General features: G+C 39.3%; 1 protein-coding gene across 2 annotated transcripts in view; it reads left to right on the top strand.

Moving 5' to 3' along the window:
• TSPAN14 (tetraspanin 14) overlaps nt 1–20117 on the top strand; it is a 35477-nt gene that overhangs the window by 4213 nt on the left and 11147 nt on the right. For both annotated transcript variants that reach the window (XM_023929303.2, XM_023929302.2), the window contains exons 2-3: nt 10481–10578; nt 17646–17696. In XM_023929303.2, coding sequence (XP_023785071.1) covers nt 10498–10578; nt 17646–17696 — 132 coding nt within the window. In that variant the 5' untranslated portion in view covers nt 10481–10497. The remainder of the gene's footprint in view (nt 1–10480; nt 10579–17645; nt 17697–20117) is intronic.

The following is a 20117-nucleotide window of genomic DNA, read 5'->3' on the forward strand; positions in this document are numbered from 1 at the left end:
ATATTCTAGATCCAAAGGATGGTTGTGTGTCTTCCTCTCTGTTATTGCCTAAAGTCTCTGGCTCTTCCAAAGCTGTGCTGTTGGTGGTTTGGGTGGAGCTACTGATGCTGCCTTCAGCCCGCCCCCCAGCACAGGCTGGGCAGGAACAGGATCCTTCTTGATCCTTTGGCTCAATCTCAGACAAAAGTGTCTTGTAAAGGTCGAGAACAATGTCAGAGGTAGTCAGACTAAAGCTTATCAAGGTTAGAGATGTGTGGATTTTAAAGAGTAATAGTTTGGATCTTCTCAAGAATACAGGAATCTGAATTTTGATTTAGCAATCTAAAAAGAAGGGGTGGGGCTGAAATGTCTAAGCTCTGATGAATTAATTTGAAATGCAAATTTAACTACTTAACTGTAGCTGAATGTCATATTTGAAATTGTATTGTAAAACAACTTTATTCTGGATAAAATCTGCTTTCAGATGGTCAGTCAGCTGAAAAATCATTGTTGAGCAAATTCTTCTATTTTGGGAATGTCACACATGAGGATAATAGCAAAGTGCAGGTGTTGAGGATCACCTGCAAAAGTGATCCTAAAAAATTGGATGCATAAGAGATTGCGGTGTTTGCGGTTAAAACCACTGCCTTGAATGGCCAGGCTTTTGCTAAATTTTTTGACCAATCTGACATAAATCTTGTAATTGAAGCCCTTGGAGAGAAGAACCACTCTGCTTGATTATTCACATGTGAATTCTGTTACCACTTGTGCAGAAAACCTTTAACAAATGAAAATAAAATATGCTGGCCCCGATAGGAACTATATCCAAACCTAGGGCTCTTAACTGGGTTTAAAAATAAATTTATTTTCTTTTCTGGTTCAAAGTGTGCCTCAGCCCATTTGGCAGGGGGGAAAGGGATCAGCGCTTGTTTTGCTTCAGTGTTTCCTGTCTTTCTTCAACTCTTTGGGAGCCAAACAGTGTTTGTCCTTTTCATTGCAGCACAATTTAAGTATGATACATGTGAGTGGAATTTCTGCTCTTATCTAGGGTGAATGTTTACCTGTGTTTCTTCTGAGAGCTCTTTCTATGTCATTGTCTTTAGAAGTTGTGTAAACTTCTAAAGAAGTTGGAAAATCTTAGGCCTGTCTTCATCCTTAATCTGAACCTGAGTGAGAAAGGCAAACGTGTAATAAACACAGGACTCTGCTTCTCTTTGATCCTTGTAGTAAGCTTTGTTGAATATTGTCTTGGTATTGTAAAAGAGCTTCTGTGGTATTAGAAAAGAGCTGCTCTCCATTTTATACTCCTGAGCTAGAGAACAGGCATTTATAAAAAAACTGATAAAGGTCTTCCATGGGAAGACCTGTCCTGAAACCCCCTGATGTAGTTGGGGCTCTTTGGCACTAATTGGCTCAGGCATTTGATGAGCCTGTTGTGTGCACATGAGCTTTTGGCTTTAGGGCTTGTTTTATTTTGGCATTCTTGTACTATTTCAGGCAGGTTGTTAGTGTACAACCCCAAATATGTTCAATTGACCCAACAGCCCTTTCCAGAAAGCTCTTTTCCTCTTTTAGCAGTTTTTGTTTCCTGCTCAAAGACTAAATAATTGATACTTGAGTCTCTCTGGAAAGGAGCTTTAAATAATTGATGAACTTGAAGGTAGCAAAATCAGGTGTTTGAGTTGCTGCACTTGGAGCTACAGGATAAAGCAGAGTATTTGGAGGCATCTGAATGCTGTGAATCTTAATATTTTAAAAAAACTCGTTTGTTCAGCTTGACAAATTGTGTACTCGTTTTGGGGCATAAAATAGGCACTGAAACACCTTCATTGACATCTAGAAACTTCTGGAATAGAAAATAAAGGGAATAACCTCAAGTAACTTGGATCTGGAGACACCTGAGAGGTTGGACTTTGGTCTTTATGTGACAGCAGCCTTCTCACTGGCAGGGTATGGAGTTGATTCTTTTGATGCATATTAGGCTTCATGGGGCTGAAATACACCTGCAGTGGTGTGGCTGTATCTAATAAAGGGTAAAAACAGCAAAGCTTTCTACCCTGCCCTGGGTGCTAAGTTACTTTAAGTTTGGCTGCATGGCAAGCCTGTGGAGCAGGAAGGTTGGTAAAAAAAATTGTCTGACTTGAAACTAATAGAAGGCAACTGGTGAGGTGACTCTTGGAAAGCGACAACAAGGTGGCTTTCTTTGCTAGGTGTCCGCCGTGGTGAGCTTGCAAAGGATATGTGGCCAAAGTGGTCATAGCAGTGATCTGCTCCTGCAAAAACAGAGCCTGTCCAGCTGGGGCAAGTGAGAAGGGAAGGTACAGTTCAGCTCTGTGGTGTTGTTTTATCTGAGCTGTGCTGCTTGTGTGGCTAGTCTCACTGTACTGTCAGCCCATTCAGATGGCAGTTTCCTGTGTTGTCACGTTTTTTCCATCAGGAGGTGTGTTTCTCGTTTTACTGAAGGCACGGGTTAGGAAATGTTTGTGTCTAAGCTCTGCACCTTCTAATTCTGCTGGCGTGCTTGTAATGAGCTGTTGCAGAGACTGAGGTCTGTGTTGGAAGGAGCACTGACTGCGTCCCTTCACAGCCTTTGTTGCTGTGATCTCGAAATGGCACAGTGTTGTTCTTGGCATCATCTTGAGAGGTGGAAAGCCTGTTTCTCCTCCCTCCCCAGGGGCGGATGCAGACTCTGGGCGAGACAGTCAAGGCTTTCTCACGACCTGCCGGAGAACTGGCTTTTGGGGGAAGGACTGGAGCTGTTCAAGCACGGGCTTGTCCTGAAGCACCATTGGTTTTTGTCTTTTTAAATCTTTTTCCCTGTGATGTGGTAGCATGTGCAGTGTGCTCTGTGAACCTACTTGCTATAACTCCTGAAGCATTAGCTTGTTCCTGGGTGTTTGGGCTGAGACATTTATTCTGCTGAAGTGCTGTCAGTGCCTAGGATTGTGAGACATTTGCGAGGGCTGTTTTGTCGCATTTTTAAGACTCTCCAGCGCTGCCTTAGAGGTTTATCTTTTAGTTGGGTTTTGCAAGTTTCACGAGTGTGTTTCTTTACCAGAAAGGAGGTGAAGAGATGAATTACATGGTGGTTGAGCTGTCTACGTGGCTGCAAAGAGCCATTTTCTCTTGTGGCTTGTAAGCTGGTGATTGTCATCCTTGGCAAGTAAAATGAGGCTGTCCTGGTTGTGTTCTGAATGCAGTTGCTGAGAGCATTGTCCCTAAACCCTGCATGCCTTTCCCCAAAAAGTAGTGTTCCCTGGTGCCTCATTTGAAATGAGTGCTCCTCTGGTGTTGAAAGCAGAGGTCCTGGTAATTGGGGTGGGAGGGGAGGAAAAAAAAGAGGTTTCATGGATTGAACTCCACATCTTGTTTCCGTGATATGGAGTCAGCATTGTTTAACCAGAATTAGTGGTGAATGTTACTACTATTATCCAGCTACTGCAGTCATTTCTTAGCATTTTAATTTCTTTCTTATTACTGGAGATCAGGTTTCAACCCTGGAATTTTTCATTTTTTAACTAAGAAATACCTTGATCTGATTTAAACTGTTAAAATAAATGCCTGTTTTATTGTATGTAATATATATATGTTTATATAGATAAATTCATATATAGGAATATTCAGTATGAAGGCTAAGAAATATGGTGTGAGTGTAGACAGACTGCACATAATATCCAAAGCAGGGAACATTTATAAGAAAGCAAACCACAAAACCCAAAGCAAATTATATGCTCATCACTTCTTTGTTGTATATTGCTATAATCAGTCTCAGGGGTTTTTTTTCTCATGAAAAAGGAAAATAAAGGTATATTCTTTTAGACTGAAGTGTAACTGGGGACCGAACAAGTGGCATTCCTGGAAAAGGAGAAAAATCACAGTATGTATAAAAGTTTAGGGTGTTCTCTGAAGGAAGAGCGTATTTGTTAGCAAAGTTGGTGACTTTCTGTCCTTTTTTTTTAATGATATGATATGAAGTGCTATAGCAAACGAAGGGACCGTTTCTGTTCTTGAAATCTTTTGGTCTGTGTGGAGGTATGGGAGGGAGCAGAGAGTAGGAAAAAAGTTCTGTTACTGTTGGATTACTAAATAGAAGTAAAAATATTCCCCAAACTGGAAGTTCTGGCTTCTCAGATAAGATATTTACTTTGTAAGGCTTCCAAAACCTTTTGTTAGAAGGGGAAAAAAATCAAATTACATGCTTCTTTTAAATAAAGACTGAGTTTTGCCATGCAGCTGTTGATGTTGCAGAGAATGGGTGTGTATCTGCTCTCAGGAGAGGTAGTAGAAAGCAACTGAGAAGTTTGGGTCAGCTAAGATTGTTCTGGTTACTTGTTCTGACAGGTTGTGCACCCTGGGGTGTATAAATTCCTGCTCAGAATGACTAATCAGCTTCTAGGTGCTTCCCAATACTTGAACTTTCTGTGAAGTAAAAGGAAAGCATGACTTGTAGCTTCCTGTGTATAGTGAATAAATTGCAGCACAGGCAAGGTCCTATTCAGATGAAACTGATCAATAGCTTTATTAAAGAAAGTTTTCATAGATACACAATATTTTTCTAAACTTTTCTAATATGTTAATGAGGCATCTATTAAGCTGTAGTGATGGTATCTAGTGTTGTTTTCACTTACTTTGGTGTAATCCAACTGAGTTTTAACTCCAGAGGTTTATTTAATAGTGCTTTTGATAAGATCAGTGAAGGCCCTACATCCTGTGCTCCTGCTCTTCTCTTTATTTCGTAAATATTAGTAGAGATCCTTACATAATGATCTGTCTCTCTTCTACTTTGTTCTCCTTATGTTTGGAAAATTGCTGGCTTTTAGATGAGGTTTACATGTAACATTTCCTTTTCTGTTTCCTGTGCTATCTCTTTAAGTCAAAATGCAGAGTATATGCTTTGTTTGCAGTCAGCTACTTTGAGCAGATTTTCCTTGAGCTAGGTAAGAGATCCTTGCCTTTTAGTTGACACCTTTGTCAAGCACCTCTGTATGTTGAAGCAGAAACTACCTTATCTGTTCAGTTACTATTTCAATGATTCCAGGGTCAATGGGGCAGAACTAGCATAAATGCACTAAAATTCTGTGGATAATTGAGTTGTGCCTCTCCTCTGTGTCAATAACTAAAAATACTAGTTTGAATGTACATTGTCAAGACTTCCATTGTACGGTGTCCTCAGCTGGCATTCTGACTGGCTTGTGTAAATGAAAATACAGGATCTTTGGAAGTTTTATTTTGTGGATTACATTGTTAATATTAGTAGTAGCTTTTATTTTGCTGAATAGGAATAAATACTTCTTCACATGGAAGCAAGGCCAGCCAACTGTATCTTTTGTAGCTTCTGTATGAAAACAGTGAAAAGTGAAATTGATAGAACTGCTGTTGGTTGTCCTCTTACAACTTTTGAATTGCTGTGGGAGCAGTACTGAATTCTACTTGCCTTTTACAAGTCTTTAGTGTAGTTCTGTTAGTTTAAGAAATCAAATGACCTGAAAATATTCCATGAATCATAGCTTGAATAGCTCCTTGAATTACAGTTGTGCAGTGTAGAGCCTTTATGCCAAAGGATTAGTGATGTAAGTCAAGTGGGCAGTTCAGAAGAGGTTCTTGATGACCATGTAGCTTATTCCCAAAAATATGGAGTATCCACTTTATGAATGTTACTGAGTTCTGAACACTTACATGGTATTTTGGGTGCAACTCATCCTCACAGAAGTAGTGGCTTGGCCAAAAGTGCAGCATAACAAGTGTGAGGTATAGAGACCTGGAGCGGAGCTCTTTTGAATTCTCCTTCCTTGTTTGGGGTTTGGAAACACTGGTGTATGTTTCTGACAAGTTTTCCTAAGTTGTAGTTTGTGATGCAGTAATAGAATAAACCCTGGCGACTGAAACATGAAACCCTTCCCAATAGGTTGGGGGTTTGTTCTTCTCTGAGGGATTGTTTTTTAGTGCTTACAGTGGAGCAACTTCTGCTTGAAATATTCTTTGAGGTCTTTGAGTCTTCAGCACAGTACAAAATAAGGGTCTCAAAAGATGATGTCTTAAGAATTGTCTGGCTTTGGCCACATTTTCCATTGAGTTCTGAGATTTTTTACTTGCCATTATTTTTCTGGTGAAACAGGGATAACCTACTAATGATATGTCTTTCATAATAAGTCTTTCAGGTTAAAAAAACCCCCAACTTGTTATTGATTAATCCCCAAGTTTCCTCTAAGAATGAGCGAATATTTCTCTGCTCATTCACACTGCAGCAGAACTAAATAAACTGTACTTGTATTCCTTAAGAGATGATTGCCTGTTCTTTTTGAGGCCCTAGTCTGAATTCCTTGGAGACAGAATTGCAAAATGATGTGTTGACTTGGAGTTTGAGTCATCAGCAGGACTACTGTCTGTTTCCAGGAGCAGATTAGCCTGTAAGAGCATCAAGTCCTGACAGTTTATCTTGCTTTTTTGCTGTACCAGCTCAGCCCCTTCACATGAAGATTTGTTGACTGGTACTCAGATACTGTTCTGAACATTAGGACCCCTTTGGTGGTCAGCTTCTCTCTAGTATGTGGAAAGAGCAGTCTGTAGGTGGCTCTTAATTGATCTGTTTTTAGAAGGCCCTAAGAACATCTCTGAATTTTGCCTGATCAGGGATTAGGCTGCCTTTTACCTTCACAAAAACCCCTAATGATTGAGCACCTTCAAAGAATGACAATTCTTTTTAATGGCACCATGTCTTGAATGGACTGATACTTTTCGATTTAGATTTGGTCTTGATGGAATGGAATTGAGTCATATCAAAACAAGTCATAGACCAAAGTACATCTTTTGCTGTATTTTAAAAATTCTTGCTTCTCAGCATATTCTTCTTTGTCCATTTGTTTCACATAGATGTAATGTTTTGTATTGATGAACAGTGGTGAAGAAGCCAATAGCTTGACAAATGACTTTTTTTTTTCTCTTGCCTCAGTCGTGCCCCTGTTCCCCCAGCTTTATATGTTTCAGCATGTTGGCTTCAGGTGTGCTGCTGGTATAGGCTGGCACTAGAGGAGTGCTGTGTTTCCATGGACACACTCAAGTACCACTGCTTTTGCTTTCCCATCCTTGTTCTCCTGCCAGCTCCTGACTGCCCCCACACTGGCATATGTATATGCTCTGGCAAGGTATTTTGGAAGGCTTAAAACTATTTACTTCTTGGTGTATGATACAAGATTACAGGATTGACCTGAAGATTTGCTAGTGGTTTGCTGTGTGGCTGTTTGCACCACTGAGCAGGTGGATTAATGGTTGTGGATTTTAGGAGGAGCAGGGAAAGGGATCAAGACTCTCTCTAGTATTGACTGAACTTGGAACTTCAGTGTGACTTAGGCCTGTCCTGTAAAGTAAATGTCTCTGGAGGATTAAAAGACTTTTTAGACCTAAATCTAGAAACATACTTTGTTTCAGTTGTTTTAGACTTAACGTCTTATCCATGAGGATTTCTCTGCATATCTGCATTAGGTTAGTTAATAGGTCACATCGGCTGTTTTATGAGAGTTAGGAATATACATTAGGAATATCACTGCTGTAGCATTTTGAGGGTAAGAGTAGAATTGTGGGTGTCGAAAAGCTTTGGAAATTGCAGTAGCCTCTCGATGAATGACTACATTTTTTTCCCCTCTGACTAAAGCTGTAAACACCAAGACAAAATTATATTCTACCAAAGCATCAGTGCTCTGTATTTAATTTTTAGGAATTCCTTTTGCTGTGAGTGGGTGATAACTGTCAGCTGACAGAATGTGACTTGCTTTGTCTGAAACACAGTAGAGAACGTTATTAGTCTGTGCTGCCCACATACTGCTTTAATCTTCCAAGTGTTTTTAGTATTGCCTAACTGTAGCTATGCAGCCTGTGCTGTGAACAAAGTGAATTACTGACATAGCAGATTTCTAGACTGCTAACAGATGCCTTCTGTGTTAGGAAACATGACTGCTTTTAGTATAAACACAGGGAAGGTGGCTGTGTAATCTTGAGTGGACTGCTTCATTTGTTTGTAGTGTTAGGGAAAAAAAAAATATCACATAACTGCACTTCAGATTTATTCAGATGAACATAAGCATAGAGCAAGCCAAATCAGATCTTAATATAGGCAGGTGCTTTGGAAGCTATTATCTTATCTGTCTGAGGAGCTGTGTGCTGTTACAGGACAGCTTCTTACTAGTAGTGGTAATACACCCCTCCACCCCCCACCCCCCTATATCATCTCCAAGCATTTAGAGGTGTGTATGTTGAAAAAAGTATTTTGCTTTTTTATTCTGCTAAAATACTGGGATTGGTATTGACTGGGGCATCTTAGGAGTTGTGTGAAGCATGGAGGCATGTCTTGCAAGCTGGTGGTCAAAATGGTGAGGTAGGTGGGGAGCAGTGCTTATTAATAAGGATATTTTTAATGCTCTTATTCCTGTGAGTAGCAGGGGTGAAGCTGGGGCTGAACAGTTGAGAATAAGTCCAGTGCCAGGGAGGGTAACTGGACAAAAAGTAAATCTTCAGATGATGTTTGTACTTTAGGTCCTGAAATGATGTGCTTGCCTTTTTGCCTCAGGTTATATTTTAAGCCTCTTTGTCTAGCAGCACCTGATTTTTGTGAAGTTTAATGATGTGCTAGCTAAATGCAGCCCGCTGCTTTCTCTTTTGTAGATACAGCAGCACCAAAAGCAATGCTCCTTATGTGCATTTTGCAGCTGCTGCTCTGGTCTTTTATCAGGTTCCTGATTTTCACAGGGAGGAGGCAGAACAGTGATGAAGGTCTTGGAGTGTCTGCATCTGGAGAATATATTTACACTGGCAGACAGTGTATTGCTGTAAAATGGGATTACACTCATGCAAGTGGAGTCTTGGACTCTTGCTCAGATTAGTGGGCTTTTGTTCTTGCACCCTCTCTTGCCCAGGCACATCAGACTGACTGACTTGGACAAGTCTATGCATAGTGATTGTTGAAATATAAATTGCTGTTTGGAGCTAGAAACTGAAATTAATTTGGGAAAACCAAGCTTTGTTCCTTCTCTTATATTCACTCAGCTGTGGACTTAATAAACAGGAGAATAGTGCTTAAGCAAGAGTTCTTTGCTATGATTCATAACAGTTGTAAAAGTTCCAAAATTTTGTCTGTAACATTGGAGGGTTGCAAAGGTCAAACTAAATTACAAAACTCATTTTATGTGGTATTACTGGGCCACATATAGGAAGGTCCTTTGTATATTGCCATGAAGTACAATTTCCTTTGTTTCAGCAAAAGTTAAATGTTTTTTTTCTATAAATGGACTGTGTGCATTAGAAGTTATAAGGTGAAGGAAGAAAACTTGTTTTCAGTGTTTAATATTATATGGATGTCAACATCTGAACTCTAGAAAAACCAAGCTCAAGTATTAATTCACACTCTAGTCTGTATTGGATGGGTTTCTTAAAGCCAATTTCTGTTTCTTCTGTAAGTGGGAGTGTATTTTATACTCAGGGGCAGATTCCTTTCTAGGGAAAAAAACCACCAAAACAAACAACCCCAAAAAACCTAGTTTACCTTCTCATGATTGTGGATGTGGTGCATTTCACTTCCCCATTCCATAGTCTGGATTTCAGACTTACTGGGTAGGCTTGGTTTTCGCATGCTGTCTGTGAGTGACCAGGGTGGCACAATACGTTTTCTTAGCTAGGAGGTGCTTGAAAATTCTGCATTCTTGTTTCCTTGCTTTTGCAAACCTTCCACTGACATTTACCTCAAGGAAGTGGAGGATTGAAATGCTGCTCATCTGTCTTGGGCAGCACTCAGCTGTCCAGACTGTGAGGACTGTGCAAGTGCTCACTCTTGCTCTGAATTTACTGCTTGTTCTCTGTTTTTCTTATTTCTGCATTTCTGCAGAGGTGGGAGTTGCGGTTGTACCTTATCTCTGTCTGGTGCGTGTAAGGAAGCAAACCAAAATCCACAGAGCAGGTGGGCTTGAAATGGGGAGACTTTGGTTCTTGAGAATAAAACCTCTTACAGGAGATGATCTGGTAAAGGAACACACAAATATGGAAGAGCTGAGTACAACTACCTTTTGTATTTAGCAATCCATGGACACCAAGATATTCCAGGCAACCACTTTGGATATCCTGCTAACTGGATTGCTGGATGTGCAATCCACAGGGTTTTGTGGATAAGTCCAAGCAGCCATCTGCAGAAGTAAAATAGTTTTGAAAGAGTGAGAGGGCAGATGAGTGTCAACTTGCTGATGTAGATCTTCCTAGACTAACTGTATAGTGAGTTCCCTTTGTGGGTGTGACCACCCAGTTACAACATTAGAGTGCTTACAGATAAGATTATTAAGCAACAGATACTGAAAGGAAGTGTAGGGTTGAAAAGAAGTTTGAGCTTGATTTTGAAAATACCTCTGGATGGCATATGGTGCAGATTACTGTATTCCCTTTCTTAAGAGCAAGAGGGACTTGGGAAAAAACCTTTATTCATGAAATCTTTACCTAATCCTGTCATTCTTTCTCTTCTTTGCAGACGCTGTGCTATAGAAGATGCACTATTACCGATATTCTAATGCAGAAGTCAGCTGTTGGTACAAATACTTGCTCTTCAGCTACAACATTGTCTTTTGGGTGAGTACAAAATTGAGAGGCTGAAATAGGTTAGGCATAGCTAAGTTTTATTAACTTCATTGCTCTGTTTAGAGAGTACAAGCTGAAATAGTTGCCTAAAAGCAGGAAACGGATGTATAGTATGCCCCAGGTGTTTTGTAATTGAAGCAGCTTATCCTATATGAGAAATTATTATTGAAAGTGTGAGGACTCAATATCCATATTACCCATGTTAAGTTGCTTCCCTGTTAAAAGAATCCTCTTAAAATGTTTCATTTCAGATCATCTTTGATCTTTGGGTGGTGTTGCTCTAAATACACTATGCAGGGAAGAAGCAAGGTTCCTCAGAGATGTGTCAACAGCTGGCAGCACATATCATGCTCTCTGGGCAGACGAATTGTCTGATATACTCTTGAAATACTTAGCTATGGACTAACCAGCCTGTAATGTTTGTTTGGAATTGTGACTGGGAAAAGGTACAATAATAGATGAGTAGTTTTAGATGTGTATGATGGTTAATGAAGCACCTGCCTTGGAAAAGATGGCGCTTTAAAGGTTAGTGCATAGTGTTGCTCTAGAAAGAGTTAAGATGCCTGTGAGGGGAAGGTGAGGAAGCAATTTGGATATACTGAGTAATTCCTTTTGGAACTTTCAGGTCAAATGTTAAGAGTTTGCACCTGAAGTCCTAGGAACTGCAGTCAGGGAAAGGCATGAATAGTCCTGGAAAAATGCAGATCCATTGACTTGTCCAGTGCTAGCAGCAAAGTTGCTGAAAACCACAGAATTTTTTGCTACTGTCACCACCATTTGTTTACTAGTGCAATGCTTTAATATGATACTGTAGCATTAAGCCAGGGGAGTTATCCTTGTGTGGATACCACAAAAGATGTGTAGAAACTTCTGTTCCATTAATTGTTAATTTGCCACAATATTGCATAGTGCAAGTGTTCATTAGGGATGATATTTTCTGTGTTGCAGCTGAAGATGCCTTCAGCAGGTCAAAAATCATGCTTACAAGCCATCAGCTCTACAGGTCCTTTCTTCTGTACTGTACAGTTTCCATATCCCTGTAGAGGAGTGTGGCATAGTGAGAAGTAAGGCTTGCCAAACTGTTCTGGTTTTTAGAGAAATCACTTCATAACTATGTGGATGCTCTTCAGCAGCTCTTCATGGTGGGATATGTGAGAAATCGACACTCTTGTTCATGAACATCTTAAGATTCTTCTAGATCTGTTTTTTTTCTAGTGAGTGTCTCATGAAGTGGGGTCTATGACTGACTGTTTCTGACAACCTTTTAAAAACAGATTTATTTTTTTTTTTTTGTCTTCACTGTAAGGGGAAGACTGTCAAGAGTTTGCCTCTTTTTTCACAGGAATCAATTTTGTATCTTTTTTCTTCTCTGCAGTCATTAGACTTTTTTAAAAACTGTATTCTCTTGAGATGAATGATGAAGATCTGAAGATTTTTCAGTTCTTTAAAAAAAACTTCCTTTTAAAGAGATGCCAAAGCATTGAGGAGAATTCATAATACACACTGTGTGTTTCAGCTGATCCGTTGGCTGGAGGCATTAGCTTTCTGTACAGGTACTTGTAGTCTTGGTTGCTTCCTCAGCAAAGGGGTCTGATGCTTCTCTTGATGTTATCAGGCTGACCTAGTAAATGATTCGAAGCTACAGCTCTTCTGATAAGATTTTTGGCACCTTTAGTTGTAGAACAAGCTATGTAAATGTTGAAGGCAGACACCCCTGTAGGCAATCCATGAATCATTTAGCTGACACAAGGATTCAGGAGCCTGTGAAATCCCTCTGGCTGGGATGACTACAAATTCACCATCTGTGAAACAGTAAATTTTCTGTGTGCCTGAAGTGAACTGAAGGACTATAAAGCCAGAAGGAGAAATGTAACCGTAACAAGCAGCATTTAAGGAGGGAATGCTAGTTTTGATTCACTTTGCTTGGGCTGCAGGAGAGGTGCTTCTGGGAACTTGTTTGTGAACGTTTGTTAGTGTGGTTTTAGAGGTGGATGAGGGGATGAGTTTAGCTAGATGTCAGAGGGCCTTTTGCACATACCAGCTGTTATACCTCTCCTGTGTTTCAACTCAGGACAGTTTATGCACAAACCATGTGCATGTAAATAGTTGCATTTGTTCTTCTGTCATACTTATTAAAGGTAAATGTTGACTTTCCCATTGTAGCTCTAAAGATATCATAGAGTGTATAAACTTTAAAACATGTGGTGATGTAAAATCCCAGGTTTTTTTAACTTTTCACTGAGTGTTTACTGCAGTTTGTGTCATGCATCAAATACAGCTCATATAGATTGGGATGAAACAAACTACTGAACTCAAAGAGGGCAAATATGACTAATAATGGCAAGCTCAGTGTAATCTCCCTGTAGAAATCTGTAAATCTTCATTCTTTGGAAGTCACTTTTTTTTTCAGTTTTTTTTTCAGTGTCTTGGGAATAGAAAGTTCTGGCTTTCAGTTGTGCACTGCTGGCTTGTAATATCACTTCCCTGTTCTTTTAAGAGAGGGAATAGAGGCCATTGGAAGGCTCTGCCTAGGCATGATTTTGTTGTGTGATTACTTTGTTTCCATCTTGCATTTTAAGCATGCTCACAAAACTTAGCTTGTCCAAGTACACTCTTGTTAATGAGTGGTGATAAGGCAGTAAAGCCATTAAGATAGCCCTGCAGAGAGCAAGATAAGAAGGCTGGATCTTTTTGTGTTTGAAAGTTGTTTTTTTTTTTTTGTTTTTTGTTGGGTTTTTTTTGTGTCAAATAACTTAAATAACTTCATTTTTCATGGTGCAATTTAAAGACTGCAACAATGCCAAGTGAAGAGCTTGGTTTTGGCACCTTTCTGTTCTGAGTCATTCTGCAATTGAGTGAGCTCTTCTGTGAAAGCTCTGGTGCTTGCTGCTTTGCCTACAGTTGGAAGGCTTTTTTGGGGGTAGGCTGAGAATTGCACCTCAGCTGGGCCATGGCTGTTTCAGTGAAGTGAAGGGATTGCATGTGGGCTCTACCAAAGCCTTTTAGGTTGCATATGAGTTTACTGTCTCTCAAATGAATTGAGAGGAGAGGGTAAAAGAAGCTTTTAGGTACTGTCATCTGGATTTATCTTCTAAAGGTCTGTAGTTGTGTTTGACTCTTAAGGGTTATTGGAGACAACACCGGAACTTGTCAGTCATCGTATAGGAGATGGGGCATTTTGCCCTGAACGTGGTGATGAAGGGCAAAAATTCTCTTCAGCTCTGGAAGAGAATTCTGAGTTCATCTCTTTGAAAAATAAGAGAAGACCCAGGTTAGCATAAGATTTTCTTGGCTTTAGCTATGTATGTTGTTCTCCAGGAACTTCTGAAACAGCAGCAATGTTGTGCCCGGAAGAGGAGAGAATGTACCACCAGGTGGTTTCCTGACCCTGAGAGGAAGAGCCTCTGAAGAGACAAGGATAGGAAGGAAGGGCTGCAGGCTGCTGATTGCTCTAGCATGGTTGGAGCTGCAGTCTAAAATAGGATTATCCAAGGAGTGGGGAATTTGTTCTCTGTAAGAGTATACAAAAACTGCATGCAATTCTTATTGCTGCTGATCAGACCTAGGGACAGACTGACCCACAATCAGTTTGTATGCAAAGAGTTGTCTTGCAAGAGTTACTTAACTGCTGCCTACAATTGAGAAACAAATTAGCTGTTTTCTCAGTTGATTGATAGTGTGATTCTGACAGCGTAGGAATCATAGGAATTAAAAGTGTGATTGGGAATGGATAAATGAGTAATGCTTAAAAGCGGTAATTTGGTTACAGTGTCTCTGAGCTGGCATCAGTTTTGTACATCTGAGCAGAGCCTAGTTTGATGCCCTGTGTTAAGAAAGTGGATTTATCAGTTCTAAAGCAGAAAATAAGCAAACACTGGTAATAGTGTTTCAGTTTCCTATTCAAAGGGGCACAATTGAGCTGCTTTGTGTATGTTTCCATCTAACCTTTCAGGCAGTATAAGGACTTAAAGGACTTTTAGCACAGTAGTGAATTGGGAAGTCAAGTTTGTTCTTGTTTACATGTCATTCAGATTCTAGTGAAAGACAAATTTCAAAATGCTGTGCTTTTCTTTGAAACAGCTAACTAGTTTGCTCTCACCCTGGGAACACTTTTGATTGTCCTTGCTTTCTTCTCAGCTGCCTGTTGTCCCATTCACTCGGCCATTTAGTTCAGTGAGCTGAGGAAAGTTGAAACTTGCCCTTTAATTTAGTTCAGTTCCCTGGTCTGCCTCGTAGGCATCACATGGATGCCTCTGTGGAAATGTGTTAGAGAGGATATTTTCCTGGGGCTAATTCTCTGTAGAACTCTGGGCATGCTCAATCACACAACTTCTAAGCTAGTAAGATCACAGTGTATTTTACAATGGTTTTCAGTGAGATACTTCAAAGTATCTTGCAGGTGGTCTTTAAAGCAAAAGGATTTAATTTCATTTTTTATTTCACTACTATTTTACTTTGTTGCAAATTGGTTATTTTGGTGATTGCACCTATCAATGTAGTGGCTGATGACTTTGTTTATTCTGCAAGTACATAGTACTTTAATGGATTTTTCCTAAAGAAACTTGATGTATCTGGTTTGGTTGCTTCTAGTGAAAAATATTAATTGCTTGTCTTACTTGAATTAAGTTATAGATTTATCTACATTGGTTTAATTAGAAAAAGTTTTTTTTTCTGATAAACTATTTTCCTTTTAGATAGTTTACATAGATGCTTATGGAAATAACTTTGCTAAAATAGTAGAGTTTCTTGAAATGGAACATTTTATAAAAACATGAGAGCAGTGAAGTTCATGTTCAAAGGTGAGAATAATGCATGCTAGTGAAAAATCTACTTAATCAAAAATCCATTGCAATTTAATTAAGAAGGTAATTATAATGAAAGGCAGAGAATTTGAAGAGGTCATCCTATTTCCAAATTCAATAGAACAATATTAGTATTCTAGTATCCTTTATTTATATATAGAGAGTGGAATATGTGTTCCCAATTATTTTTTCCACCTGGTTTTCTGTAGAAAAAGTTTTCAAAGATCCAGCTTTCTGTGTAATTTACCTTGATTACTGCAAATTATACCATCTGTCTTCATCTGTCTCCCAGCATTCCTGCAGCATTTGGAATGAAAAGGATGAAGGATGCATCAATTACATGCACTTTGCAATTTAGTGACATACAAGTTTGATTACTGACTGTTTTCCCTGCTTTTTTTGATCAGAAGATCACTGGGTTAAGATTTAGGGTTAATCTGGATCAATATTCTCTTTACATTGATGTGGTTTTTAATGGTATTTTTCAAGTTATGTTTTGATCCAGATGATCACTTTACATGTTCTTAGCTGATTCAGAGTCCGAGGTGAGTAGTCATTGTGCTATTGCTTATTGAGCAACATCTGGGAATTTATTTAGCACTGCTTTGTCCAGTTGTACCTCTGTGTATCTCAGTGGTGGTTTTGGTTGCTTAATCTTTAAGACCCAGAATATGGCATATAATAATTCCTGCCTGGACAGAAGTGTTTAGCATAATTTGACTAATTTTTACAGAGTAACATGGGTGATACTTGCAGCCCTTTCTGGCTTTGCTTCCCCCCAGGCTCCCCAGCGGAGTAAGTCCAGAACAACTTCACTTGCCCTGAGTGATCTTAAAGCAAGCAGCCCATGAGCCCAGCAGTATTTTACACTCTCACATCTGTTTTCTTGTGTGACTGTAAGAGGGTTCCATTCTTGCTTCTTGCCTGTGCTGTAGAAAATTGCCTGGGAGTCCCATTTAGTTCATGGGGCTGCTGTATTTCCTAGAGAAAAGCATTCCTTTTCCAAAGCGTTTTTTCAGTTGTTGGGATTCACTCTTCAGCGCCTGTAAGACTTGGCACTGGGGAGGCAACTTCAGTCCTTTTTACAGGATTATCAAATCATTTAGGCTAAAAAGATTTCTTAAGATTCAATTCAGCCATGGACAACAGCCAGGTAGTCCATGTCCCTAAGTGCAATATGTCCTTTAAATATGTCTAGGAATGGTGACTAAGCCACTTGCTCCAATGCATGATAACCCTTTCAGAGAACAAATATTTCCTAATATCCAATTTAAACTTCTGCTGGTGCAAGTTGAGGCTATTTCCTCTTGTGCTGTTGCTTGTTATGTGGGCGGAAAGACTGATACCCACCTCACTTCACCCTCCTTTCAGGTAGTTGTGGAGAGCTGTAGGGGCCCCTTACAGCTTTTGAATGCTTTTTAATGAGGAAGAGCTGCCCTTTTGTTATGGAGAGGTCATTTTAGTTTGATTATTGAAATGGATATTAAAAACAAGATGCCTGTGCATTGAAGAAAGGGAATAAAATATTAGAACAATGAACTCTTGTTCTAATTGAACAAGATTGAACTTCTAATTGAAGTTGCTTCATTTGAGTGACTATAATTCAGAAGTATTTGTTATACAAGCATATGAGTTAGTGGAGGGTTTGTAGCAAGTTAAATTTGGTGCTTGTGGAAAGTAGGCAAATGGCCCATTAATCTAGCTTGATTCAGATGGACTTAAATGAAGTAAGGATTCAGAAGACAAACTGTATCTAATCAGAGAAGAGGCTAATATAGAGAGCCTTGATGCAGAGAAGTTCCAGGGAGCAAGCATGGCTACTGTCATAGCCATAATATTGGTACTATTAAGTGACTAAACAAGGAATAACCTCGAAGGACATTAAATATTCTGACATCTTCATTAGTGGGCAGGCAGACATTTTATAGCAAGTCATTGGGACAAGGATAACTCCCACTTGCATGCTGCTCTGTGGGATCATCTATTAAGTACCATGTGCTTCTTGAGTAATCATAAAGAATCAAATTAAAATACTTTTTAAAAAAAGAAATTTATGAAATGCATTGATATTGTGGAATAAATGCCCTTCAAATAATCTTTGTAAGAGATTGACTCATGGGAAGGAAGGTCCCATTACTATTGTCTCAAATTACAGGCAATATTTGATTTATTTGAGCAATAGTGCTACTAGCTGAAGTTTTTTGAGAATGTGGTTGCTTAGTACATCTAATTAATTTTTCTTTTTTTTTTTTTTAGCTAGCTGGAGTGGCCTTTCTTGCAGCTGGTCTGTGGGCATGGAGTGAAAAGGTAAGGAATGACTGGTCTTACTTCAGTGGCTGCCCACTCCTGCTCCAGTAAAACTACTTCCTCAGGAAGCAGCAAAAGTTAAATGCAGCATCTGAGCTCAGGAACACATTCAAATAATCTAAACAGATTTTAGTTGGAATTTGCTTCTTGTCCCTGGTCAGGAGTTAAGCTGTGACCCTTGATATTCAGAGCTTTATTTATAAACTTGTTAGAGCAGGACATTAGGGAGAATTTAGTCTTTGTGACCAGGTTCTCTTTCAAGAGCATGTTTTCTGAAATCTATATTTCTCTACCTCTCTTCCTTTTATTACAAACAAATATTTGTGAGGTGTATGAGCCGTCTTTATATTTAAAAAAGCACCACTAAATCTAACTGTGCATCTCTGAAATACTTCAGAAAGATACTCCCAGTCTGTTTGCCGTCTGTTATCCACTTTATTCCCTATGGAGTGCTTAAGTGGTTGTGTTTCCATGTAGAGGAGCAAAACTGGGCAACATAATTTAGCTGAATCACTCTTATTTTTAGCAAAGGTTTCTTGCAGCTAAGGAGCTTCCTCATCTGAAGGAAGTTAAATGCACATGTACTCAGAGTTCTCCTGTTACAAGAGAACAGAATGATACAGGTATAGAAATGAATGGTTCCCCCATTGAATGGCTGTAAAAGTATGGGTTTAATGAATTCCAGCAGTAGGAGAAAGTGACCATCACTAGATTCCCTGACCTGCATCTCAGTCAGGAGTGGAGAGCAGGTGCCCTTGCAGTTCAGTTGTGCCACTAAGTAGTAAGACTTCAATTACCATCATGTGTTCAGTTTTCCTTAATTGAAGTAGTTTACACACAGCAGCTATCCACATGCAGAGAGGTTCTGAGATTCCTCTGCTTTTTGGAAATGAGCTTAAGGGCAATTTTAATTCTGAGGTATTTATTCTTCTCTTTCCTCCTCCCTGTGTGCTTGTACACATTCTCATAACCAGATTAGTGCTGCTATTATAGTGAGCAACCTATCTCAACACACAAATGCATTTGCCTCCTGTTTTGTTGTTGCAACAGAATTTTCTTTCCAACCCTTTAAGGAGAATATTAAACTTGCCTTGAATTTGTGTTCTCTGATGTTCATTCTTCTGTTTTGTAGACAAGCACATAGGATCTGTGTGGTTGGACACTAGTATCTTCATTTGCCAAATTGGCTTTGTGGTACATTGAAATTACTTAAAGGCAAAGGCATATTCTATCTTTATTTTTTAAACTTTGCCTGAGCTCTTTCTGCTCTCTGTGCTATCTTGCAAATAAATGCTTCAAAGCCTTCCCTGTGGTTTTGAACTTCTGAATGGCTCATGAAATCTGTTGGTTATTTTTTATGTCAGCTGTTCTGTGCTATGTTTTCAGTCTTTCAGAGTAGTGCTATTCTTCAGCCAACAGTGCCTGTATTTTACAGATAAACATCTTGGTGAACAATAGATGGGAAGTAAGAGAAAAACATTGCAGAAACTGTGCTGCAGTGGTAAACCCAAAGATAAACTACAGGTGGGGGAAGAGTTCTGAACATCCTGTCTCTTACCACAACATGAAGTACATTAGGTCCATTGCATCTCTCTGATTTTGTCTCTTTTCTTTGTGCATTAGGATTACACTTTAGATTAATTCCTCAGCATTTTTTTTTTTTTCTCTGTTTATAAATCCCATGCTTCTCTTTGGGCTGATAATATATTGAAATGAGACTGCTGTTTTGTGAGAAGTGTTGAAAATGCTACTTGGAAATATGTTACCATCCTGACTCCTCTTATTTGATTAAGATCCAGTCTCTCTAACTGGTGTATCTAATTGGCTTGTCCTTATGATTTTGTAACTGGCTTCAGTTATCTTGAACAGTTATGTAAAAGTTAACTTGCATAAAATTTTAAGAGTCAATATCTATCAAACAAAAGATACTGCAAAAATCATGACTAGTGAATTATTGTAAAGTGTTGGTAGAAACAAGGTGAGTAACACTGTGCCCTCTTATCAGGAAAACAGTTTTTTTTGTTAGAATGGTTTCAAGGAGGACACAAAGGGAGGTCTGGGAAACTAGAGGCTAATCAGCCTAACTTAATTCCAGCAAGTTCATGGCCAATAAAAAATGGAGAGGGAACAGTCAGTTTTCATAGCAAGACTCCTGCTTAGAGGGACTTGAAGAGCATAGAGAAATAAGTCACTGTTTTGTGTAACTGAAAGAAAGATTTAAAGTGTGAGTTATGTTTCAGAATGTCTGACACTGACTGCAGGTATCAGGCTGCACTCTTGTGTACCTGAGGAACTCCGTGCTGGAAAGGGCAGCCTGTTTGTACAGGAAAAGTGCAGATGGCACAGGCAGGAGTGTGTTTAGTGAAATGGGTGTGGTGGGATGAGAGTTTTCTGAATTAATTCTCTGTTTTCTTCCTTCAG

This window comes from Cyanistes caeruleus, chromosome 8 (assembly GCF_971803275.1).
Source record: "Cyanistes caeruleus chromosome 8, bCyaCae1.hap1.1, whole genome shotgun sequence".
NCBI lineage: Eukaryota > Metazoa > Chordata > Aves > Passeriformes > Paridae > Cyanistes > Cyanistes caeruleus.